General features: G+C 43.5%; 1 protein-coding gene across 4 annotated transcripts; it reads left to right on the top strand.

The window, feature by feature from the left end:
* The first annotated feature begins 1,064 nt into the window (after positions 1–1,064).
* On the top strand, positions 1,065–25,177 carry HNRNPC (heterogeneous nuclear ribonucleoprotein C). 4 transcript variants are annotated; one of them, XM_069239064.1, is made up of 9 exons: positions 1,065–1,234; positions 6,648–7,705; positions 17,765–18,037; positions 18,505–18,583; positions 19,069–19,116; positions 19,548–19,702; positions 22,464–22,577; positions 24,346–24,485; positions 24,896–25,177. In XM_069239064.1, the coding sequence occupies exons 3-9, from the start codon at positions 17,797–17,799 to the stop codon at positions 24,971–24,973; spliced, it is 855 nt and encodes a 284-aa protein (XP_069095165.1). In that variant the 5' UTR covers positions 1,065–1,234; positions 6,648–7,705; positions 17,765–17,796; the 3' UTR covers positions 24,974–25,177. The 4 variants fall into 4 exon arrangements, with proteins under 4 accessions (XP_069095165.1, XP_069095164.1, XP_069095163.1 ...); XM_069239063.1 differs by having other exon boundaries at positions 7,155–7,705; XM_069239062.1 differs by having other exon boundaries at positions 1,069–1,234; positions 7,155–7,174.
* Positions 25,178–25,590: the final 413 nt, after the last annotated feature.

A 25,590-nucleotide genomic window follows, 5' to 3' on the forward strand; every position in this document is an offset into this window, starting at 1 on the left:
AGTTACACAGCTAGTTTTCAACTCACGCTAACTTAAGGCTCATGGGTTCTAATAAATGCAGTCTTCGTACGTGTTAATATATTCAATTAATCATAGTACAAGCAATTATTTCTTACAGTCGACATTAGTTTACGCGTGTGAAAAATTCTCCGCGTTTAAAATATGTTTCAATGAATAATATTATTAATACAGCATTGTTAAATATAAGCATTTCACATCTAGAATAGGTAATATTGAAACTACGCTCTCTCAAGCTTATCCAGAGGCTATTGCTTTGCGGGGATGATGACATCACAGACCTCGGGGCCAGCTCTTTTATAATCGTGCAGCGTCCTTAGATGTGCCCGTTACAATGACGTTTTGTCCAGAAATGTTACTGTGACTGTCCAAAATTTGCCTTCTTGCCAGGTGGTCACTATAAAATAGACTGGGAATGAACAATCTTCTAAAGCACTTAGCTTAGGGCTGTTTTTTTCTTTTTTGGTTGAAGGTGGGATTCACCTCATATAATAATGATTCGTGTAAGGACGAGGGGCGCACATGTAATTACAAAATTCGGGTGCAATTAACCGTTTCCGCTCCATATGCATCTTTTCATTTGAAAATGCACGCTCACTGGACTAAAAAATGGCGGCTCACTCGAAGCCGCTCTCCCAGGATTCTAAAACCCGAATTACCCGACCAAACACATGAGCAAAAATATGCAACCCGATACGAAAAGATAACATGACTCAAACATTGTGGGTCACGTCAACTGAGCAGAGAATACCGATTGGAAGCTTGACGCCAAGCATGGAAATTGACGTACACATTGAACCAATAAACTTTTAATATGAGTAGATTTCACCAACTATCTTTCTTTAATTCGAACAGGAAGTCTAAAATTGACGAATCAGAGTACGGTAGGTGTATTGTACCGCCCCCGTTTCAAGTTTAGTTGCAGAGCAAAACCTTAATCCCCGCCTCACTTCTGTCCCGCGCTAAATATTCTGTGTTCATTGGTTCTTTAATAAGAGTGGCGCAGAATCAAACCAATAGCAAGCCAGCTACCAGATAACGGGTAGGACAACGGGTTAGAGTAGTCCGAGAACTTAGCACTGTTTCGGCCATTTTGTGACGCATCTGTTAGGAGGAAAACGAAACGATCAGCTACCGCGGAGAGGTTCTCAGGAGCGATACTGCGACAAAACCGAGGCTCGAAGAACAACAGAAAAGCCTTTGAGGCTTAACCCCGGTGAGACGTGATGGGCAACGAAGCCTGTTGCAGGGGGTGTTAATTTACTCTTTTAATGGGGGTGTAATGCATTTTAGCGTTCAGAGATCGGTGTAAGTTGGTGGTCGGATCGTGTTTTAGTACGTTCTGTCTCGAAACACGACTATAGTTTACGTTTTCGCGCCGTGGGCAAGTCTATTGCGTTTTGCGCTGCGTTAAGACCACGTGTGACGAACCGAAGGGAAACCAGGGTGCTTGTTGCGACCGCAGATTTTGTTTTTTGACTTGGGGTCTGAGTGATATGGCTTATATTTCCCGTGCCCGCTTTCGGTTTACAGTTCTGCCGTGTTTCCTTGTACTGAGCAGCGTATTTTTGCTGTGACGGTCTTGCATTGGCGCTTATAAAATTTCAGAACGGTAGAAGACTTGCTGGCTATCCACTCCCTCAAGGGCCCTTAAGGTTTCTCTTTCGACTCGAGCTCTTGGTCGATGTCTTTATGTTCAAATGCTCCAAGAGATCAAACTACATTTTTTTAACATTGCCTCGTTGTACCGTGTCTGAGTAGTAACACGTTGGTAAGCACATCATTCCTTGCAGACGGCATAGTCCATAACGTCACATCACTCCAGCTGTTTCATGGTAGTCTATACTCTCCACCAGTTGTGCTGTTGTGTTTTCTCCGATTTTCCTAAAATACTCGAGCTTATATCCGTGCTACTCTGACCTGTGCTGCAGATAAGGTTGCCATTGTTTTTCTTCTTTTTCAGTAAAGTTCTTGTCTGTACGTACAAACAGCAAATATAAATAGAAATTACTTGAGAAGGAACCCATGACTAAAACAGAAAATTGTTAGACAGGGTACTTTAGCCTTTTAACAATGTCCATACGGTTCTTTATCGTCATCGACTGGCAAAATGCTGATTAATACCAAAACAAAGACCATGAATCTCTAAAGGCAGTACCTCTTCCTACCCTCCCAATCACCTACAAAAAAAACTTTTTTTTTCTTTTAGAGAAACACTCTAATTATTACATCAAACTCTTGTGTCTCGCTCTTCGGCCCAATCCATATTTCTCAATTTGTGTGAAATTACTTCATCGGTGTGCCTCGGACGCACCTTACTGAAAACATACGAGGCTGTGTTTTTAGTATGGTTTCTGTCCAATTTTTTCTCTCTTTATTTCGTAGGTAGCGCGATCTCGCTGGGAAGTAGTAGAGCGCTTCGCATGACATCGACCCTGTTACATAGACAATTGCACTTTTGCCGGTTACTTGGATAATTGCCGATTGGTTTCTCCGCGAGCGAAGTTCTTTGCTTGGTGGCCCTCGGCTCTCTTATGTGGAAACTGTTTTACTTTTCAGTTTGTGGCAAGAATAGCTTTAACTCGAGGAAATGCGCAACCTATTGCATTATAATTGCTTGTTTTCGCTTTAAAACTGGATATATTTTGAAATGTGTACAGTTCATTTACAGTTAAGGTTCTGTTACAAAATATCCCGCAGCCTTTGCTTTCACGTTCCATGTACACCATCTAGATTGTCACAGTTCCCTTTAAAAACTTCTCTCACTTTTGCTGTCTGAAAGAAACGTAAATGCCCATCACCATGTTAAAAGGACGAGCAGCGATTGTCAAAAGGCAGAGCCCATTTGAGCTGCCTTTAAAACATAGCAAATGTGACAAGATACACAAACTGTTAATACTGTTTTATGGCTAATGACCCGCATGTGGGTCATAACCCACAGTTTTGGAAACGCTGCTTTACGGCATTCTATGACCATGATGTAGCCTGCTTACACTTACCCTTTTATTCCCTGGGAGTACTGGCTTGTTTTTCCAGGATTGTGTTCCTGTAGTTTTTGTTTTTTTATGTATCATAGGGCCTAGGTCTAGTGCCTACTTTGAATTGTCTCCAGTTGCCTAATGTGGGCTTAAGTTCTGGGTGGGTGTGTGACAGCACATGGTTAAGAACTTGAGGCAGAAAGCATCACACGTTTCTCAGTGTATGTCCTTGTGAAACTGCTGCTAAAGAGATGCGGCCGATTCCTAGGCAGAGTTAACAAGTGTGACCGGCACAACCAGTAGGTCTCAGCTATGCAAGAGCTATTTCCATTGGTTTCTGGTTTCGTTCAGCCATTTTATACTGTGGCGTGGTTGCTGTTCAGCATGGCTAAAAGTGGTGTAGATGAGTGACATGGAGTGTTGTAGAATGGAATGGCAAAGAGTTTAGTGGCAGTGTTGTGTATTAGAGTGGCATAGTTTGGAGTCGCGTGGAGTGGCTTACACTGGAATGCCAGTTAACTAGTGTATAGTGTTGCATATTTAAGTGCCATTGAATTCCGTGGAGTCGAGTGGCATGCACTGATGCCGATTGGCATGGAATGCAGTGGATGTAGATTTCAGTGTTGCCTAATAGGTGGTCGGTGTGTTAGAGTATAGGGCAGTGGCGTATGTTTTCAGAGTAGTGTGCACAGAAGAGTGCATTTGCATAGATTAACATAGTGTGTCGTGGCATAGAGTATAGTGGTGTTGTGATCAGAGTGGCGTACACATTTGAATGTTAGAGGAAAGCGCATTAGAAGGGTGGCACAGGGTAGAGGGCATGAAGTGGTTTAGTGTAGAATTCATGTTGTGATAACACACTGACATTGCAGACAACACATTTTCAAATAAAATGACCATTATATTTGCACATGCGTACTGTTTTACTAATAAAACATATACAGCGCACAGACAACAAGTCGAAATTGCATCGTCTTAGAAGACAGCACCTTGCATTTGCCCTTGGTCTTTGAATGTAGAGCAAATGTGAAGAGATGAGAACAAGATTTACAGGCCTGTTCACAGAAAGGGAGCACTTGACAGCTGTAAATGAGATTTGGCCAAGGGAAGGTATGAACTTAAGCTAGACAGGCTCAAAACAAATAAAACCAGCAAATAGCAAGAACAAGTGAGTTACAAAGCCAACAGCACGCAACTGTCAGAATGCATTCCTAGGTCAGCTTTCTGAATTTCCCAGGATGTGTTTGGTTGGCTGTGACCTAAAAATGACAGAATATTACTTTTCACAAAAGGTGCTGCATTATGCCGCATGATTTGCCTTTTTGCTGCTTTATTTGGTCAACCCTGCTGCATCCTTTGGTTCTCCTTTGCCACATATTTCCCGTGGCCCTGCTTGGGGGAGGAAGCTTACTGCAGGGTAGAGTTGGCTATGGTAATGAGCCAATGATCAAGGCTATAAACATCCTCTGTTATAAGTTACAACAACAAAAGCAGTAGGCCTGGCTTTCTTTCTTCACTGCCTTGTCTAAGTGTTCTGTTTTTTTGTAGGCAGTTAGCAGCTTTGATTGTTTCACGCTGCTTTGTGCATACCTGGTGCTCATAAGAGGGTATTTACAGTTCTATTTTGGTAATAAGGTAGGAGGTTGCCAAGAAGATTACTGTGCAATCCCAGCTGTCTAGATAACCTTTTGAGACTGGATAGAACTATCCAAATGGAACTGCTGGTTGTCTCTTTTCCAGTAGTGACATGGTGGAAAAGTTGTGTCCTAGCAGTCTTAAAACAAAAGTGTTTTGCTGTTAATTTTTTTGGATTGGCCTAAGTGCCCTTTTTAGTTCCTTGTTATGTGTGGCTTTCAAGACCCTCTATCGTTTTTCAGTTTTTGAAAGTCATAACTCCTTGCTATGACGTAACAACAGTTGCTAAGACTGGTTATCTATCACCTGTTATAATGTCTTAAAAGTCTTTCTGGCAACGGAGCTCTCCGAGAGCAGCTCAGTCTGCTGTGATATAAATTGTGCTGGTCTGCTTTGACTGGACACACAGCCACAGGAGGGGAAAGAAACCAGTGGATTTTGGTTAAGGATAGCAGGTAAGATGTTTTGTTTTTCACATCTTCATCAGACAGGGATAGGGCATCTTATGTATAGGTCTCCCATTCTCCTTTGTGCCGCACACTAGTTGAAGGCAGGGGCACATGTTTGTCGTGGCCATGGATTACGTAAAATCATAGATGTGTAAAGGTGAACTAAAGGGATATTTTTCTACTTAAGACTTCTGAGTGACATCAAAGAGAACTCTAGATTCACTCTCGTCTTCTTGACATCACTCAGCACTCCTCAGGGAAAAACATCCCCATAATTTGTTACCCAACTCTAAATGAGATTTTGGAGTTTCAATAGTAAGGATTACTGGTGCTTGCTCTGGGTGCATTCCATCTCTTTTTGGTAGTCTGCGCTGGCACCATGGGGCTAACCGTGTACAGATTCCCCCCCCCCCCCCCCCCCCCCCCAAAGGAGTGTTAAGTCCAAACTTCTAGGCCATGTCTTCTGAAAGGGTTGACGGAACATAGTTAATCTGACCTAACACCGCTAATTGCTTGTACCATAGGGAAGGACATGACTGGTAATTTGCATTGGATTGCCGCTCGAATTCGATGATTAGTCTCGGTTTCCAGTGGAAGTGAGCAAAAAGTGACTGGAATGTGTGAACTGTAGTAAATCGTAGATGGCAAAATTTAACTCGAGCATTCCAAACCTCACTTTCTTCTGTCACCGGTATAGGCAGCAGAAACATAATTAGGGTACCCTAGTTCTGCGTCGTAGAAAACTCAAATGGCAACACGGGTAAAGACACAAACGAGCTAAAAAGATTGCTTCCGGCATGCAATGCATATAGCAGAAGAAATGGATGTAACAGTGTGATTTGTGTGCCCTTTTCAGATGTAAAATAGTTCCCCGAGCATAGTACTTACTAAAAGGCGCAATGAAACGCCAATAATCCTCTAACATGACGTGAGAAAGAAATGCTGTTGGGACAAAGCCAAATCCACCACGCCTAATATAGAACTGGTAATCGTAAGCCTGCGACAACTGCACTGTCAAGCCAGCCCTAGCAACTGATAACCTTACGAAATTGGTGCATGTTTTTAAGGGAAATGGAAAGGGGGGCGGGGAGAGGTCTGTCGCCGTGTTCTTAGCAGATTGTGCACAAAGCAACATTGTCTTACCTTGTTTATTGCCTTGACCTCGTCTGCAGTTCATACCTATAGCTTGAAACACAATAATTTAGCATTGCCTTTCCTCTTGCTCCTTGTATCAACTACTCTAATATATGTTCTTTGCACGCTTTTAGTAAGTCTCTTCCACATAGACTGCGATGCTCATAGGGGATTCCTTGGGGATGAGAAGGGTTAGTAGGATGTTGGAGCGGGTCAGCCCTCTTACTTTTCCTGCAATTGGTATAGAAGAAGGCAGGTGGGTGGACCTCTAGGTTTGTCCAGTATGGAGATGAGCCCGTCCACTAACCTTGGCTACTGTGTCGTTCTGAGCAATAGAGGGTGGGATCAAGATGACCCCTATCTGACATTGGGCTACTATTGGTGGTCTCTGGAGTAACGTTGACTCAAAATCTTCCCCCTTCTCCTTTCACAGGGCAACAAGGTGATCGGCCCCCTGAATCCTGCTCACTGGAGCTCTCCATAGCCCCTTCCCCACCCACAGCCCCTCTGACCCATTTCTCAGGTGCACTTTTTAGCTACTAGTTCACCGTAGCCTACAAGCAGTCATGAAGCACAAGCACACGCCACACCCAGAGGGAGCTTCTCTGGAGTACCTCGTTCATAATTTTTCCCATTTTCCTCAATGGAATTGTTTGGGTGGTGTAATTTTCAAAAATGGATATTTATTTTTCATTTTTAATTTTTTTTTCCACAGAGGGGTTGCGTGAAGCATAACTACAGATTAAACTTCACCTTGTTTTCTGCTATGAGAATGTACGTAGCTGTAACTTCTGAAATCTTCCACACACCCCAGGTTTTCGGGGGTGCCGGAATCAGACTTAGGAAAAACAATGTTAGATTTGATGCATTTTGCAAATATTTTTGTTTCAGTGAGATTTTTCTAATATGGAATATTTTTATTTTTTTTTCTTTTTTGCAGTTTTTTGATCGTCAACTACAGTAAGTCTTCCTTTTATTTTTACATTTTTTTTTTTAAAATTTTTCCTGCCTTTTCAATTCCTTTTTATGGTTGTTGTTTGTTGTTTGCTGCTGGTGTCTCTCAATGACTTTTTTTTTACAGGCCCAATTTTTCTGCCACTGGTACAGTAACCACCTGTGATTAAAGTAGCGGGGGGTAGATTTTTAACAATTACATTTACTGTGAAAACATTTTCTACGTGCACCAAAAGGATATGAATCCCGTTTTTGAAGTCTGGCTTTAGAATGTTAGTTTTTTTTTTTTTTCTGCAGATTTTATTTTTTTTTCCTCTTTTTAATGTGCTCTGCTGGTATTGCTCCTGTCACCAAACCCCTTCTCACAAAGCCCTACCTCCCAGACATAGTCCACGTCCTAAGAGCCCTTCTATCTTCGTTCAGCCCTACACCCTCCCCCTTCCCATTGTAACAATGCCTCTATGGCCGTCTGACTATCTGCAAGCAACAGAACAGAGCATGGCCATTGAAGTGGACTATATCCTCGCCAGGGTGCTGGTAAGAGGGGTGCTCATGGGTGTGGGTTCTATGCTGGCTAGTTCATCTCTTAAAGATGTGTGGTAAAGGATTATTTAGAATGAGCTGCATTTTTTATTTGTATAATTAACTGCATGTGATTGTATTGTGAACTAGCATACCATTTTGTGAGTGAATGAAATTTGCATGTTGCACTTAAAATTGCCATATTAAATTCACTTGCTAGCAGGTCATGCATCACTTTCACAGTAGTGATTAGTTTTATCAGTTTATTACAGAAGCATCTGCTTATCCTCTAGTTATCACCTGTGTCTTTTTCATAAGTGAGTGTACAGTCCTAAATGGCAATATACCAAGGTTTTACCTCTGTCTGCCCATTCACATAACACTGGTGTAGTGTTGGAGGCAGGTCTCTACCACTGTTTGCTGTGCCATCTAAGAATTGTATCTGTAGGGGCAATTTTTTTAGAGCAGTCCCATGGTATCTGATATTCTGACACATCTACGGACAGATGTCTTCTCTTAAATTTCCTTGGGGTGACAGGCTTGGTCAGTAAAGTTGAAATGGCTCTCCATTGATCCTAGTGGGCACCTCAACTTAGGGCCCATCCTGTGCATACCATCACAGAGCTGTATTACCCGGTCTCCAAACCCCCCCCCTTCCGAATCAGTGTTGGCAGATTATATATATATATATATATATATATATATATATATATACTATTAAAATCTTCAGGACTTAAACCGTGTTGGTATAGCCACAGCAGTCCCTTGATCATTTTTAGCCAGTAGATCGTCAAAGCGGACTTCTTTCAGAAACAAGTCCATGAAGAATAGCAAGGCGTACCACAAAATGAATTCTTAGGCTTCGCCTGCCTGCTTGCCTCCGACCACTTTGAGCCACTCCCACTTCATATTAATGAGGGAACAACATGACAAAAGCCGAGGCTAAAGGCCTCTCTGAAGTAGCAAACTGAATGACGTATCACAGCTCCTAGTGGCCCACTTCCCTAAGATGAGCCTAAACCTAAGAAATCACGGGAAAAAAAACTCGGGGCCATCATTGATGATTCACTTTCCATGCAGGAACAAGTCAGTGACACTTATGGCAAATGCTTTGATATCTTTAAACTCTTAAAGTTTGTTCTGGTGGATACCGGTTGGTTGATTGGTGAATAACTACAGTCGAAGCTAAGTACGCACGTTTGCAAAGTTTAACAATTATGCTATCTGATTAGATGCAAATATTTGCAGAAGCTTGCAAGTTCGATTGGCTTTACTTTCAAAGTAAGATGTTCACACAAAAAAATGCAACTAGCAAAAACATGTTCTGCTAAATACTTTGAAATTCTAGGTACCATTTATTTGACACGCACAGTAAAGTGTGCTGATGCATGCTGTATTTCCAATAACGTCATAATGGAAAAATCAGTTTCAACAAGATTGTTTATTTTCATGTTTTCTGCAATCATTGGCAGAGCCTGTAGGTCTGACATTGGTGGTCAGTCTTTTGGTTTTGTCATTGCTGGTATTGTTTTGATGTGGCTTTGGTATTGTAAATATTTGTTGTTGTAGGTGTCGGCCCTCACCATTGTAACAAATGTTGGCAAAAATGTTCTGGTCTCAAAAAGCACATACTGCCCACAATAGTTCTAGACACTCCTCAAAACTACTTTGTGTCCTGATATGCTCCTTGTGAAAGTGCATATTGCTATCGCGCACAGTGAATCCAGCTGACATAAGGACTGAGAGAACTTTCATAAAAACAAAAGGTCTATTTTAAACACGAGACCCAATTAGGGCCCAATTCTTAACAAAAACCACCAAAGCGCACCTGTCGTAGATGTCTTTACATTGGTGCAGATCTATGTATTTCATGAGTACACAAGTAGATCAGAACGTTGTACTCCTAAAAAAAAAAATTGAACTGTTATTTTAACACAAATATGCAAAGGTGGGTTTGCTCATGCGAAAATCAATGGCGCCTTCCATCTAGCCACATTTTTTTTTTTTTTTCCTCTCCCCACCCTGAAGTTTTACTGCTGCCCATGTCGTGAAATAATTGCCAACGTTTCTCAGTGTGGGAAAAGATTACAAGAGAGCTGGTGAAAACCCTTGACTAATGCAAGTTAGTAAGTTGCCACAGACTCAAAAGGGACTTGCATCCTTGGAACTGTTGCTTACCGGTACCTCAAGTCTTAATATGTAGTTCTGCTGTAAGGTGACAAAGTAAGGAAATTGCTAATAATAAAGCCCTGCTATAGTATTAGCCCTGGCAGAGTCACACTCTGAAGTCGCTGGAGGTTTGGGACTGCTGCCTTCCCTCCTTGGCTGACCTTAGATGAGTTAGACTGCTGACCTAACTCCACTCTGTGGCAAGGCATCCCTGATAGACACTCAGCCATGGGCACTTCAGGGCTTAACCTGGAGCACACAGGTCCAAGGCAATCCCTCCTTGTCTCTAGGGGGAGGGCCTCAAGGCACTTTCCGAGGCCAAGTAGGTCTTTCCCACAGGACTGTGAAATCTCAGCCTGGCTCAGCTCAGCCAAAAACATGTTTGTAATGTGCTGTTTTGCATTCTGTGGCCAATAAAGCTTTGTTATGGAGACTGTTAATGGGTAGCGGTCTGTCCTTTGTTTGGGCTGAATGTTGTCGGTATTTCCAGAACTGTATTGGGTGACCCAAATTTTAACCATATTCATTCACCCATTACCTTGGAGGTACCAGTTGGCTACATATTCAAGTGGTGAGGAATCTGCAGGTCTGACTCATGGCAACAAGTTACCTTTGTGAGAACTTTGGTGGACACTTATCTACATGAAGTGTCCTCACTGGCCCATCTATCTCATGGGTGGGTCCTGCAGTTGAGGTGTCACTGGCATAAACTATTTCACATTTTCTATGTACAGCTCAGCTTCCTAGAGGATATAAAAGGAATTTAATATTCAAGTATATGGCATATTCACCAGAAAAGATTTACAGAAGATAAATAACTTGATGTGATTGCGAACAAAAGTTTGCTGGAGGTTGATGATACCCAACACAGGTTAATTTGTGAATGTTGGAACAGTTTTATTATACAAGTACCAAGTAACAGCACACTTTGATTGTTCAGAGTGATAACACTCTAGTATACAAAGAAAATGATGAAATGCCTGGACAGTTCACTTACCCTAAACTTGGACATGTTTTATTTTCACTTGGTGGAAATGAGTGAATTATAGTTTTTCAGCATGAATCATTTTCTAAATCCACATGCTGTGCATTATTTTGCCATATAGTGGATGGGTCTGGAAAGTTGTGTTCTAGTTGGCCATTACTTTGGAGCAGCGTTGACCATCATTTGGTGCTCAGTGTGTCCTCTGTGTGGTGTCAGACGGTGTGGCCTCCATCGTCAGAATTTTTTCTGCCATTGGGTGTGGAAGCACGATGGAGGAGCACAATTTTTTTTTTAATTGAGAAAACATAATTTTTTCCTGTTAAAAAAAAAAAAAAAAAAGGAACTAGGAAGACTGTTAAAAGGAGACATCGAGAGGAGAAGCCCTGCAGTGCCCCACCGGTAGACACTGCAGAAAAAAACGTGTGGCCCCAGTCTGGGTCTCCGGAGGTGGGAATCGGACCCACCACCAATGGAGAATGAAGCCAGAGGTGGCAAGTAAGGGCCATAGATAATACCCCTTTTAAACTTTGCCCAAAGTGCCACTACAGGTTTGCAGAAAGGGACCCCCACAAGGTCTGCAACCTTTGCCCAAAGACTGCAAGGCCTGTGCAGAAATAGTGCCAAAAACGAAAGGTACGATGCAGGCTAAGACTAGAACACTACACCATGTCTCAGAAGTAAGAGTCACTCTGGCACCAAGGCCTCTTGAGCGACAAGGAGAACGTGGAGACGGCAGAAATAGCAAGAGGGGGGACTCAGACGTCAAAATATTCGAGGGGGTGGGGGACATCAAGGGGCTCTAAAAAGGTAAGACTGCTGAAAGGCTCGGACCCCAAGTCCTCAGCCTCTGTGCCAAAAACGGGCGATGGCCGAAGGTCAGCAAAAACAGCCGAATGGATCCTGACTAAAGGATACAGGAAGCAAGAAAGCAAAGTCGAACGGGCCAGTGAGAGAAACCCACACGAGAGGCACCAGGCCAGAGCATCAAAGATGCCTGAGCGCGCAGTCCCCAAAAAGGAAGGCTTTGACGTAGGATGAAGCAGACCAAATGGCACGAAAGAAAGAGAAAGCTCGACGCAGAAATAACTGCTGCCTTTCAGAGAAGAAAGGCACTCGATAATGATTCCTTGAAAAAATTTCGCATCCTCGCAAAACTCAGGCCGGATCGGCGCTAGATGGCGGAATATCAAGGCCATCTCTACCTGATGATGATCTAGCCATGTACAACAACCTGGTGAAAAGGGATGTCACGCCTGTGGGGTACAGCTCGGAGGAGAAGAAAAAAGGATCCTGCTCCCTCCTAGATACACTATTGCCACCCAAAAAGGGAAAACTTGACTTGACCATGCTGCCCAGCATCCTTGATCAGGACAAGGCGACCTTTAGGAAACCGTCCAGCGCAAGAGCATTCACACCCAGAGTGAACAAAAAAATAAAAATACAAATACTCCACACAGGACCCTAAATACATCAAGGTCAATGTCCCTGCAGGCTCCATTATTGTGACCACTGTGAGGAAGAGCAACAATGCACCCACCTTTGCGGGGTCCACCCCTGAGAAGAAAAGTAAGGGGCTGGACCTGGTGGGTAGAATTCAAAAGGGAGTCTGCCACGCAATGGAGGATAGTGAAATCCAGTGCCTTCAAACAGTTACGGACACCAACAATGGCAGGAAATCGAAGACCTCATTCAACACCTCCCTGAGGATTACTAAAAAAGAGCCAGGGCAATTATATCCTAAAAAGGAAGGGCATCGCAAATACATACCTAAAGTCAGTACAAGATGCAATAGATACGGCTAGCAGACAGATGTGCACAGGTAACACCCCAAGGAGGCACGCCTGGCTCGGGATTCAAGTCTGAGATGCAGGCATCAGTAATAAACATGCCTTTCACTGGGGACACCCTATTGGGACAGCCAGTTGCTGACAACCCCTCCCCAATTGCCCCCGGGGTGTGGGATCATCAAATAAGTGACTTGCAGATCAAGGACACCCAACGCACCACCAGTGGTGGGGCAGAGTCAAGGTGTTCCTCCAGTAATGGAGAAATGTCACCACAGACGAATGGATCCTAAATATCATCCGCTTCAGATACTGCATAGAACTAAACAAACTGCTACCCATATTTGGATCTACTACATATGTCCAGGGGCAGATGATCTCACTGAAAACAGTGAAGGATAAAGATGATGTATCCATTGGTGCACAGACGAGATGGGCTAAAAGACACACCCGGACACGGTGCTAATATACCTCACCCACCTGTTGCAGTGGCTTCACTTATACATCAGTAAGGGTACATCTGGCAGCAATAGTAGCATAGAATAGGGGCACTTCAGAATCCAGCCTCTTTACATCCACGATAGTAAAGAGATTCCTAGATGGATCAAAGCAAGTGGCCCCAGCAGATCCGCACCAACACCGTTGTGCAGCCTGAAGAGGGTTTACAAAATTGATGGCAGAATCATTTGAACCCATGCACAAATCTGATCAGAAGTCACTCTCACTAGAGAGCTAGTTAGAAAGGGAGTCTCTACTTTGACAGTCTGTTTACACCCTATCCAAGCAGGGATGCTCACCCCCTTGGTAGCTTGGCACGAGCAGTCAGGCTTATCTCAATCAATGTGTAAAGCATTTGCACATAACACACAGCAATACATTGGAAACTCTACAAAAGGACTCCTCAGCGTTTTTAGAAAAAATAGCCAATATTTAGCTATGTAAAACGAGACCAAAACGACTATCCCAACAAACGGTTTAAAGAGAGACATTTTGTAAGAATTACTTAAAAATATGGTTCTTTGAAATCGATAGATCAGTGTTGGAACTAGGGTCTTCGGTTGTCAGGTTATCTTCCCCGGCCAAGCAAGAACCCTCTCTAGTCAGAGTAAGTCACACACAATCCAAATTATCTTGTACCCTCCCTCTGGTAGCTTGGCCCTGAGCAGTCCGGCTTAACTTAGAAGGAAATGTGTAAAGTATTTGTGCAATAACACAATATAAACACAAATACACCACACATGTTTAGAAAAATATAGAATATTTATTGTCAAAACGATAGTAATTTGATAAGTATATGTTAAGATATCACTTTTGAGAAAAAAAAGCGTTAGTCCTTAAAAAGCAATGTTTCTTGCAAGCACAAAGTACCTGGTTGCGTTTAAGTTCTCTGCAAGGGACCACAGAGGAAATGCGTGGGAAACGGGTAGGTTTGTGTCGGTTTCTCCGGGTGCGCACAGGCAATGCATTGATATTTTTCCACGCAGGGAAGGCTTTGCGTCTATTTCCAGCACGCTGACTTGGATCCTCTTCGGGTTGCGGGTATTTGGACGCCCCAGGGACGATGCAGAGAAATCGGAGTGCAGGGCAAAGTTACAGGAGCTGCGTCGATCCGGTGGGCGATGCAGGGAACTTTGTCGCACAGCAGGTGCTGCGTCAATTCTTAGAGGAAGTCTGGCTGTGTTGTTCATCTCGGCTATGCGTCGATCCAGAGGGCCGTGCGTCGAAGTTCCGGTTGCAACAATGATACTGCATCGATCTCCACTCGGAGCCAGTCTACGCTGGTCCGCTTTGGGCTGTGGTTATTTTCTCATCGCGGTGCACGCTGTGCGTTGTTTCTGGCAGACACCATCTATTTTTGCCGCACAAAAAGTTATTTGCAGAGGTGAAGTCTTTTGGCCCGGAGACTTAAGGAAACGGGAAGCAAGCTCAATCTAATCCCTTGGAAAGAACTTCAGAGTCAGGCAGCATGGCAGCAGTCATTTATTAATAAATAAAATAGCCAGGTGAGTCCTTTGGGCAGCCAGGCAGTTCCTCTTGGCTGGTTGCAGTTTCTGGTTCAGGGTTCTTCTCCAGTGGTATCTTGTCCAGAAGGGTCAGAGGCCCTGTTTAAATTCCCAAATGTGCCTTTGAAGTGGGGAAGACTTCAGAGAGTGGCTTGGAAGTGCACTATGTCCCCTTTCAGTTCCATACTATTTGCCACAGTCCCAGTAGGGGGTGTGGCAGTCCTTTGTGTGAGGGCAGGCCATTTCTTTGACATGTAAGTGCAAAGGCCTCCACCCTCCCAGCCCACGAAAGCCCATTCAGTATGCAGATGTGTGCAGGTGTGCCTGAGCATCCTGTGCTTGGGGTTATCTGAGTGAAATGTACAAGGGATTGTAAGACGTGGATTGTACGGCACAGAAAGATTTAAGTGCAGAGAAATGCTCACTTTTTAAAATTGGCATTTCTTAAACAGTAATATTAAATCCAACTTCACCAGTCTGAATTTTGTATTACCCTTCAGGCCATACTAAATATGACCTTGTTACTCCTTTCAGATGAAAACCTACCACTCTAAACAGTAAGAGGGTAACCTTAATGTTAGCCTATGAAAGGAGCAGGCCTCACATCAGTGTAAAACAAATTTTGGAGTTATAAACTACACAGGTATGTTCCCTGGTAGTGTAAATGTCCTGCCTTTTACCTACATAGCACCCTGCCCTATGGGTTACCTAGGGCATACCTTCGGGATGGCATATGTAGAAAAAAGGGAGTTTAAGGCTTGCCAGGTACTTTTAGATGCCAAGTGGCAGTGAAACTGCACACACAGGCCTTGCAATGGCAGGCCGGAGGCATGGTTAAAGGGCTACTTATGTGGGTGGCACAATCAGTGCTGCAGGCCCACTAGTAGCATTTAATCTACAGGATTGGGCACATGTTGTGCACTTTACTGGGGACTCGCAAGTAGATTAAATAAGCCAACTGGCTATGACCATGTTTTAAGGGAGAGAGCATGTGCACTTTAGCACTTATTAGCAGTGGTAAAGTGAGTGGAGTCCTAAAATCAGCAAAAGGTTTCCAAAAAGTAAAGGGAGACAGGCTAAACGTTAGGTGTGACCCTGCAAAAAGGCCATTTCAAACACTCAGTCTGGGGCTATCACGCCGTCATGAACAGCAAATCCAACAGTTCAGGCCGGCTGCGGTGTCGCGGACCAGCTATGGTGTCAGGAAGACTCCGAACAGTTCCTTGGAAATGCAGGACGTCATGATCATCGCGATGCAGTCCGGAGTGTGGCGTCGCAGGCTTCCGTACCAGAGGTCTGTGCGGGGTGATGACTATAAGTCAGAAGCACTGGCGCTGATGGCGTCTGGTCTGCGGTACGATGCGACGTGCTGTGCCCATGGGGTCACAGTGCAGGCAGTGGCTTTATCCTGCTGCATCAGTGAGACCAGGGCTGTGGTGTGACATATAGTGTTTCTGGGTCACGGTGCAGAGAGCGGCGTCATTGCTGAAGTGCAGTCATTAGTAGACCCAAGATGGCGACACAGGGCATGCTCCGTGCACCACCCACAGGTCGCAGTGCCGACAGGGGAGTCTGAGCTGGAGTCAGTGGTGTCGCTGTGGTACGGGATGGTTCTTCGTGTATCTTATGAGCAGTGTCCTTAGGCCACAGTGCAGGCCGTGGTGTTGGTGTCCGTTTGGAGCTGCGGTGTCGGTGATGCCAAGGCTGCAGAGGGCCCACAGGTCACCAGGGTTGTAGTGTGAAGTGGGGCATGGCTTTGTGTGGCGTCGTCCGGTCAAGGTGCGGTCAGCAGAGTCGTTGGCGGCATTGCTGTGGTTTTTCTTCTGTCGCAGCACAAAACAGTTCCCAGTGCTGTAGGCAGATGAAGCTGTAGTTTTGGATATCCCTGAGACTTCCAACAGGAGGCAAACTACTACAAGCCCTTGGAGAAACTTCACAAGCAGGATACACAGCAAAGTCCAGTCGTTGCCCTCTAAGTCAGAAGCAGCAACTGCAGGCCAACCCAGCGGAACACACATAGCAATGGGGCAGTACTCCTCCAACTCTTCTCCTTGGCAGAGGTTTCTCTTGATCCAGAAGTGTGGGGTTTGAAGTCCACTATTTATACTAGTTCTGGCATTTGAAGTAGGCAAACTTTAAAGGAAAGTCTCTGTTCACAAGATCCTGCCTTGCCAGGCCTAGCTCCAGATGCACTCCAGGGGGAACGGAGACTGCATTGTCAGGGCAGACACAGCCCTTTCAGATGTAGGTGTCTGCTCATACCTTCCCATTCTAGCCCAGGAGACTCATCAGGAAATGTAGGCTACACCCTAGCTCACTTTGTGTGCATGTAGGTCTGACCCAGACGTGGATTCTACAGGCAGGCATAGGCACAGAATGGTTAAGCAAGAAAATGCCCACTTTCTAAAAGTGGCTTTTTTAAACAATCTAAAAACCAGCTCTTATTACCCAAGCTCTATAGCTATATTCCAGCCTTGCTCATGACCCATCAGTATAACTTAAGCTTGCTTGTCATGAGGAAAAGGGGTTCTTTGCTGCTCATATTTTGGGAGGGAAATTTTCCTGTTGATCAAGGTACCCTTAGTGGATTTAACCTAATGTATATGATTTTCTGTCTGCATTGATGGGGCTTATGGCAGGTGGATTTGACTGTCATGAATTTACATTTTTGATCTAGTTTTAACTTTTAAAATGTACAGCTGTACTTTGCGTTCTGCCCATGCCACTTTGTCTTCACTTTGGTGACCAAAGGTGGTCAGTGCGGCTTCAATTAAAAGGGCCCGGTTTGTTATTTGCAGCTGTGACTAGAATGCTGTAGGCCAGTGGTTCCCAACCTGTGGGCTGGGGACCCCTGGGGGTCCGCGAAGCCTCCTCAGGGGGTCCGCGGCTGCTTAAATAAAACATTTAATAATATTAGGTCCCAGCTATCAGTAATGACTCCTCGAGGGTCCCTGTGTTCCAATAATGATTTAGTGGGGGTCCCCGGGCTCCAGTATTGATAAAATGGGGGTCCACAGAAGTCAAAAGGTTGGGAACCACTGCTGTAGGCCACCTTTAACCTAATCTTGGGCGGGACGGCTGGTTCATTCATTATTTGCCCTCGCACACACGTTCCAGTCTTTTTTTCCACCAGGCCTGAAGATTGCGTCCCCGGTGAGAAACGCGATGGCGAGTAACGTCACCAATAAAACGGACCCTCGGTCCCTCAACTCCCGTGTCTTCATTGGCAACCTGAACACACTGGTGGTAAAGAAGAGTGATGTGGAGGCCATCTTCTCCAAGTATGGCAAGATAGTCGGCTGTTCCGTGCACAAGGGATACGCCTTCGTCCAGTACGTGACTGAGCGCAATGCCCGCACAGCAGTAGCTGGCGAAGATGGTCGCATGATTGCTGGGCAGGTTCTTGGTGAGTATAGTCACGGGGCCCCATGCGTGTTAAGGTATCAAGAATTCTGCGAACATTGCAGCATTTTCATTAATGGTGTTATTTCATCAGGGATCCCCCTCCACGGTCTAATCAACGTGTTTTGCTTCGTGGGTGAATGTTTCTTTTGAGGTGCCAACTTTTTAAGTAGTAAACGGATCAAAGTCCTTTGATATTTAGCTTTGCTCCCCTGAAAGGGGGAACGTGTATTCAAAGAGCCTCTCGGTGTTGGATGCCTGGATGTGCAAAAACTGGTTACGATTTAGTCCCAGTAAAACGGTTTTGTTTGTTGGTCTGGAATTGGGTGCTTTTTCAAGAATTCTTGCTGTCTCAAGATGTACTGTACAACTAGCTCTCTGAAGACTTAACTGTTTAATTCTGACGTTTCTCCTACAGTGTTGGCATCTTGTAAAACTCAATCCACCATTGGGTATATTTTCTTTTTACAGACATCAACCTGGCAGCAGAGCCCAAGGCTAACCGAGGAAAAAATACTGCAGTAAAGAGGACGGCAGCAGATATGTATGGGTCAGTACCATAACAACCCAATGATTTCCATTGTGGCCATTTCACACTACAGTGTTCTGTTATAACTCCGTGAGACTATTCCAGACAACATCCTCTGCTTTAGTCTGAATTTCTTCAGCACTCACTAAATCTCAACAGATTACGGGGGGCGGGTCAACATGACCTTTATTTGCAGCCAGCCCTCTCCGGGCCTTGCACTGTGTGGGTGTTTTTTAATTCTATTGTTTTACCTAGTGGTAGCCTCGTCAAGCTTGGTTATAAAAACCGGCACACAACCGTCACTCATCTTGAGCATTTATCTGGTCGTGCATTGAGTGGGTGTTTAAACAGATGAGGTTTTATGCCTCCCTGCATCACTTGAAATGTAACAATACTGCCGTGCTGGTACTCCAGGTGAGAGATTGTACGCTGCTTAGTGATGTATTGCCTGAAGGTGTCTGCTGTGCCTTTCAGACAAGGAACAACAATGCTCCTTTCTCTTACAGATCATCTTTTGACCTGGACTATGACATACCACGGGAATACTATGAAAGGTATAGCGTTACTCCAACTGTTTTCTGAGTTTTGATCTGCGTTGATTTCTCTCTTGTTCCACTCAGGCTAAATGGTTACTTGCCAATTATATTTCTAGGCCTTCAGGATAACATTTCTGGAGTAGTTATTTTACCCTTGCGTGAGCGTGGTAACATTTTGACTGGTTTTGGCTTTGACTTTGTTGTAATGGCCTAACTTTAAATGAACACCTAGGACCAACGTAAGCAGTCAGTTAATTTTGCTTTTGAAACCAGTGTAGCGTATGACTGGCCATCCCCTCGTTCTTACGACTGTTTTTACCAACTTCAGTAAATCCTGTATTTGTTTTTCGGGGGTAGTTTGTTATATAATAATTTAATGCGCAGGGTACTTTAATTAAAGAATTTGAACTCTTTCCTCCACCCCTCGCTGCTTTTGTCTTGCTCTCCAGCTATCCAGCCACCCGTGTGCCGCCACCACCGCCCATTGTCAGAGCTGTGGTACCATCAAAACGACAGCGGGTGTCGGGAAATACCTCCCGCCGTGGCAAGAGTGGATTCAATTCGAAGAGTGGACAGCGTGGATCTTCTTCTAAATCTGGTAAATGTACGTTATTTTTAGTAGCAAGTTGTATTTAAACTAACCATTTACTTGCTGTAGATAGGTGAAATTTAAGTGTTGCTGAGATAGGTGAGATTTAAGGGTTGCTGGGAAGGTGTCCACAGCTGCCCATAATTATTTTTAGGGGCTCCAGTTTTATGCTATTTATGTTTGACACTTTTTCTGTATTTATCCATATTTATTTTTTGCCTCTTATTGGTACTTTTACATATTTTACTTTTGTGTTTTGAAAATAAATCGAGACGTAAAATGGTATATTTCCATACTTGATAAACTTGCACTCATGCTTTGCTATCTGTTAGTTTTAACTAATTAAGCAGCCAAATATAACCAAACACCATACCCACAGGTAAGTGTCATTGTATACAAATATTTAACATATGCCTGTATTTAAAAAAAACGTAATACAGTTTTTTTTTTTTTTTTTTAAACCTTTCCATGATGTCTGTGTAACTATTGACCTAGATTTCATGATGGACAGTCACTCAAAAGATCAATTTTCAGTATTTTTACCGCTTTAAATAATACAGACCGGAAATGCTTAGTTTTATGTCTTTCTTTAAAAAAAAAAAACTGGGAGCCTCAACTTCTCGGCTTCAAGTTTAACCTCAAGTAATTCTGCATTAAATACTTAATTCCTACGTGGTTGCCATAAGAATACCATTCGGATGTTTTTGTAAGTAAGCAGTGTGTACTTACAAAGGAAGATATAGTCGATACGGAATTCATCACTGGATTGGCAAATGCAATATTCTCTAAAATGGGTACTTGGTATTCCTGATAGCAGTATGTAATCAGCAGGGCATAATCATTACGTGAAGGGTCTCCACTCAGCACTTCGTACCGGCTGTAAGCAGTTAGGTAATCTTTAATTGTCACTGTTTACGGATTGTTTACCTATATGATATTGAGGAGTGCATGTTAGGACTGTAATGAAAGATTTTGGGAAATGGAAGCATAGTTCTCCTGTTGTCATGAGCTAGCTTTCTGCCATTACTCCTTTGGGGATAACTTGTGGCTAATGGCTATACAAATTTTAGTAAGAGATTGCTTGGTCATTGAGATACACTCCTTCTGGGCTCTACCTGGTTTGAAGAGCCTACTTTCATACAGGTCCATGATTTTTGTGTAAATTTTGGCTTAGTAGAAAATATTTTTCGTATAAACCATATATTTTGGTATAAACTAAGCACGGTGGGTGTAGGAAGATGGCCTGGTGTGTGGTGAGTACCTAAGGTACTTACAGCTTATACCAGATCCATGTATCCCATGGATACTCAAAGGACGGCCCGCGGGCCCCTCTGACCTTTACATGCGGCTCTTCCAGCAACAGGAGCACTGGGCAGCTGTTTGCTCGACTCTGCACTAACAATAAAAATATGAAATACACGCACAATTATTTATTTCAAGCTCGTTTATGTTAAAGAAAGGAAGTAACTAGGGACTCCTGCACTTGACTTTAGAAACACCTTCATTTTTAAAGACATCTTGCAACACAAGTGTAAAACTAAGACAGCCTCTTCAAAATTAAAGTGTATTTAGTTAACATGCAGATCATTTTCACCTTAGTACAATTTATTTTATCAGTACATTGAGATCTATCCATTTAAAAGTGATAGTTTTCAAACTTAAATTTGGAAACATTATTTATTTCCCTTACCCTGAGAACACCACAGATAGTAAATTAAAGAGACAAGTCACTTGGTATGTGCGTTTTATGGGTGGCCTGGGTTACTATCGTACATGAACAACATTACACTTTAATAAATCAAACATAGAAGCAGGTTTTGTGCAGCGCACACCATGAATCATGTATTTTGCAGTCATCTTAAATGTGATAATGCAGAAGAAATAGGGAAAGTGAGATTAAAAAATTGCCTAGGATCTCCCAATTTAGAAAAGTGGGTAAGCCGGGATTAGTTCCAGGTTTTCTGGGTTCCCATTGTTTATTTCAGCCACTAGATGTATATAATTTGCTTTTCCTACATCTACCTTGCCACCAATCTCCCCAGCCACCCCACCGCCACTGCCCTGGCATCAATGCGGCCCCCAGGCACGTCACAGACCAAACTTTTTGGCCCCTGGGAAAATGTTTGCGAGTACCCATGATGTATCCCCTCTTACTGAAGTGTAGACAGGCTCTCGAGAGGTAGCTGCGGATGAGCAGCCAAGGCTTATCTAGAGACCTGCAAAGCTACAGAGGACAGTGCAACTAGCAATAGACAATCGTAATAGGGGCAGCCCAAACCATATACTAAAACAATGGAATGCAAATGCAGTACCCCCCACATAGGTAAATGGAATTTATAGAGGTGATCTGGAGGAAATAGGGAACCCCAAAGATAAGTACCACAGTGCCCCCAGCGACCAGGAAGAAAGGGGTAAGTTACTGGATTTTCCTCCAAACCAGCCAAAAAGGAGGGAGGGGTACCCCGGGTACCATAATCTAGGGGGTATCACTGTGCCAAGGGTGGGGTGGGGCAAGCAAACCAAATTTACAGGGGGGTGTTTAAGCAACCAAATTTACAGGGAGAGAGCATAATCAATGGGGTCCTGGTTATCAGGATCCCAGTGAAAAGTCAAACGCACTGACAGCAGGCAGAAAATGGGAGTAACCATGCAAAGAAAGACGGTACTACAGGGGTGCACAAATACCACTAGCTGCAGAAATGTTGACCAGGTATGTAACTGCGATTTGAGCTCCAGTTTTTGTTTTTGTTTTTATTATTATTTTTTTTTATTTCAGTAAAAGGAGATGATCTGCAGTCGATCAAAAAGGAGCTTAGCCAAATAAAACAGAAGGTGGACTCTCTACTCGAGAGCCTTGAAAGGATTGAAAAAGAACAGGCAAAGCAGATCGGTAAGTATTTCCACCTTTAAAAAAAAAAAAAAAAAACTTTCTTGGGATCAGCAGATTACCTTTCATCTAGTCAAAGAAAAAATCTGAATGTTCACTTAACCGTAAAATATTTCAATTGTGAAACACATATAACCACAAGGCATCGAAGTGCTGTCAATCAGAAAAACGGAGAATGTTCCACAACAAGGTCTCAAAAGTCTACAAGGAGCATACCAGTTGAAAGCGGCCCGGCGAGAACATGAGCCCTGCTATTGAAGAGCCTTGTAGACCATGCCAAGGGGCTTAAAGATCACCTGCGCTCTCACTGACAGCCAATGGAGAGTCTTCAAGCCATCCTTTAGAGATGTTTTTGGATGCCAAGGACCAACTGAATGGCCTTTCTTGATAACTTGAAACTTATTTGGCGAATATGGTTGGGATTTAAGTTAATTGAATTTAGTAAAGGCAAGATGTAATAAGTTATTTTGACCACTGGCACCTTTAACTCCACAGGAAGAAGGGAAATCATTTCTTTATGATCATAGTGTGAGGCTGAGGTAATAAAAAAAATAAAAAAAGAAATCATCCAGGATAATGCGTCGTTACTTAGGTGACTTAGTAGTATCTACAAAAAGTGCATCATTGGAAGCTTAAGGAATGTGGAGAGCAGAGAATGCAGGAAGGCAATCCTACAGTGGTAGCGTTTTAGCTAAAGACTAAATAGAGCCGGTCATTCGTTGTCCGACCTAATCATCAAATATAATATAATATAATTATGGAGTGAATATAGCTCCAGAGCAACAAAAAAAAGTCCCAATTAACAAAGATGTTTGTACATTTGTGAATGAAAATGACGAGATGCACTAGTTATTGAACAAGCATGGCTATTCGTTAGGAGTGGTAGAGGAAGCTCCATGAGGTGGCTAATGCTTACTGCATCATCCTATTCCTCCCCCACTCACCAAATTAGTGTGGCGTTGGCAATACGGGCAGTGGAAGAGGGGTAGGGTGGAATGGGACGGGCAACACACAGTGAGGGGAGTGGAACAAGAAGCATTAAAAGAGGGTAAAACTAAGTGCCATGACGCAGCCTGCGCCCAACCCACCCAGTAGCTGTTGTAGGCAAGGCAGTAGAAGGGTGGAAGGAAGAAGCAACCGGGATTGGACGGTTATTCCTTGTATTTTAGGTTTAGACACATTTTACTGGATTACCACATTACCACTCGCTCTCACTAGCTGTCCGCGCTGCCGCCACACCAGCACTGATAAGTCTACCTTTTTTGGTGGGAGCGAAAAAGGGAAACTATTATGCACGGTCGATAGACTGTCTACCTAACAGTCAACCATGGATATTTATCAAATGTCCTGACTGAGACACAGCGCTGGCATGGGAATCCTAAATTTGTTGGTAGACCATTCCCTGTTTCATTCAAGTTTGTGACTTGAATGCCAGGTCACCAAACCACTAGGAAGAGGCTGGATAAACTTTCTTCTTCAGACTATGTTGGCAATACTTGCTTTCTGCATCATTTATTTTTGTGAGGGGGTTAGCTATGCTATATAACATTTCTTACACCATCAGTACAAAAAGACACATTTATGTTATTGTTCGCACTTGTCCTTTCAAAACATTTTTTATGGCTGGGAAAGAGATTGCATATGGGTCATTGGGTGGGGAGGAGAGTGAGTGGTATAGATGGTCGATGTTGATTTATATTCCTGCAGTTTCCGTAAATGTGTTGTATCCGACAGTGGTACATTGGTGATAAAATGTTTTTTGTACTTGCAGATGTTAAGGTGGAAGATGAACAAGGCAATTCGGGTAAGAAAGATGAGACGAATGTCAAGATGCAATCGGAGGGAGGTGACTCGGCTGAAGAAGGTGACCTGTTGGATGAAGATGACAACGAGGAGCATCCAGACGGAGGGGTAAGGTGGCAGCAGAATCCGATTTTCATTGTGACTAAATATGTGGTTGGAGAATGCGGTACCATGCACACTTGTGACTGTTGCAGTGTTGTTTTTCATAAAGCAGAACCTTAAAGATGGAGTAGTGCGCTCTGAGAAGTGTTGGCAAGGTGCAAGGCCTGAGTGTGTGCTTCCCTGAAATAATGTTTTGTTTTTCATTCGTGATTAGACAGAACGGAGCACGGCAAGTCACACTTCCCCATTGGGGGAAAGTATTCTGCCAAACAATTTACTCCTAGCAGGACGCAAGTCTAAAGCAGTTCACTGAACTGGGAGTGGGGGGGGGGGGGCTATTGCTATGCTAGCATCTCTCCCAAGTAGTTACACCTGCTGTCTTGCTTATAACATTTACTTTATTTTTATGTGCCTAGTGTGAGGCGTCCAAAGAAGAAAAAGAGGCAGAAGAGGGAGAAGATGATGGCGACAGTGTCAATGAAGATGAATCTTAGAATAATGAACTTTTCGTCACTGCTGGCTCCCTTTTTAATCTATTGTCCACCTCCCAGCACTTGTCTGGTGTCTGCCATCTGGTCACTTTTTGCACAGTACTATTCATGTCCTTTTCGTTGTCTAGTAGCTCCCCTGGTTTACCCCGGTCAAGTTTTCATTTTGATAACCTCTTTCAGACTTAATAAAAGATGTATGGTTTTTAAGTTGTGGTCATTTTTTTTATTTTGTCTGTGGGTTGGACAGCCTTCACTGCACGAGAGAACTCTCATCACAATGGAAATTTTACTGCATACTTTCAGACACCTCTCCTCGCAAATACGGCGTACAAACTCAACTGGTGGTTCGTATGGGTCATTGCAGACTACATCACTGTAAAAGATGTATTTGAGTCAGAGGCGCCAAATTCATGAAGGTTCCGAACCCCTGTGATATTTATAGCAAAGCAGGAGCTTTAGCAATTTTGAATCCTGGGTTCCCACTTAGACAATTCATACTACTGTCAAGGTAGTGAATTGCTGATTCGCCTATTGTTTTCAGGCACACTTTGAAGTATGTGGTTTCAGATGTTTTGTGGTTGTTAGGCCTATACGGTTCTTCAGTCAGGTTTAAAGATGTG

Source organism: Pleurodeles waltl, chromosome 6 (assembly GCF_031143425.1).
Source record: "Pleurodeles waltl isolate 20211129_DDA chromosome 6, aPleWal1.hap1.20221129, whole genome shotgun sequence".
NCBI lineage: Eukaryota > Metazoa > Chordata > Amphibia > Caudata > Salamandridae > Pleurodeles > Pleurodeles waltl.

Excerpts from the sequence above, each read along its gene's own strand:
- HNRNPC (XM_069239064.1), top strand. The coding sequence starts at position 17,797 with ATGGCGAGTAACGTCACCAATAAAACGGACCCTCGGTCCCTCAACTCC. Across the intron at positions 18,038-18,504 it reads GATTGCTGGGCAGGTTCTTG|ACATCAACCTGGCAGCAGAG; the intron begins GTGAGTATAGTC and ends TTCTTTTTACAG. Across the intron at positions 24,486-24,895 it reads AGGAGCATCCAGACGGAGGG|TGTGAGGCGTCCAAAGAAGA; the intron begins GTAAGGTGGCAG and ends TTATGTGCCTAG.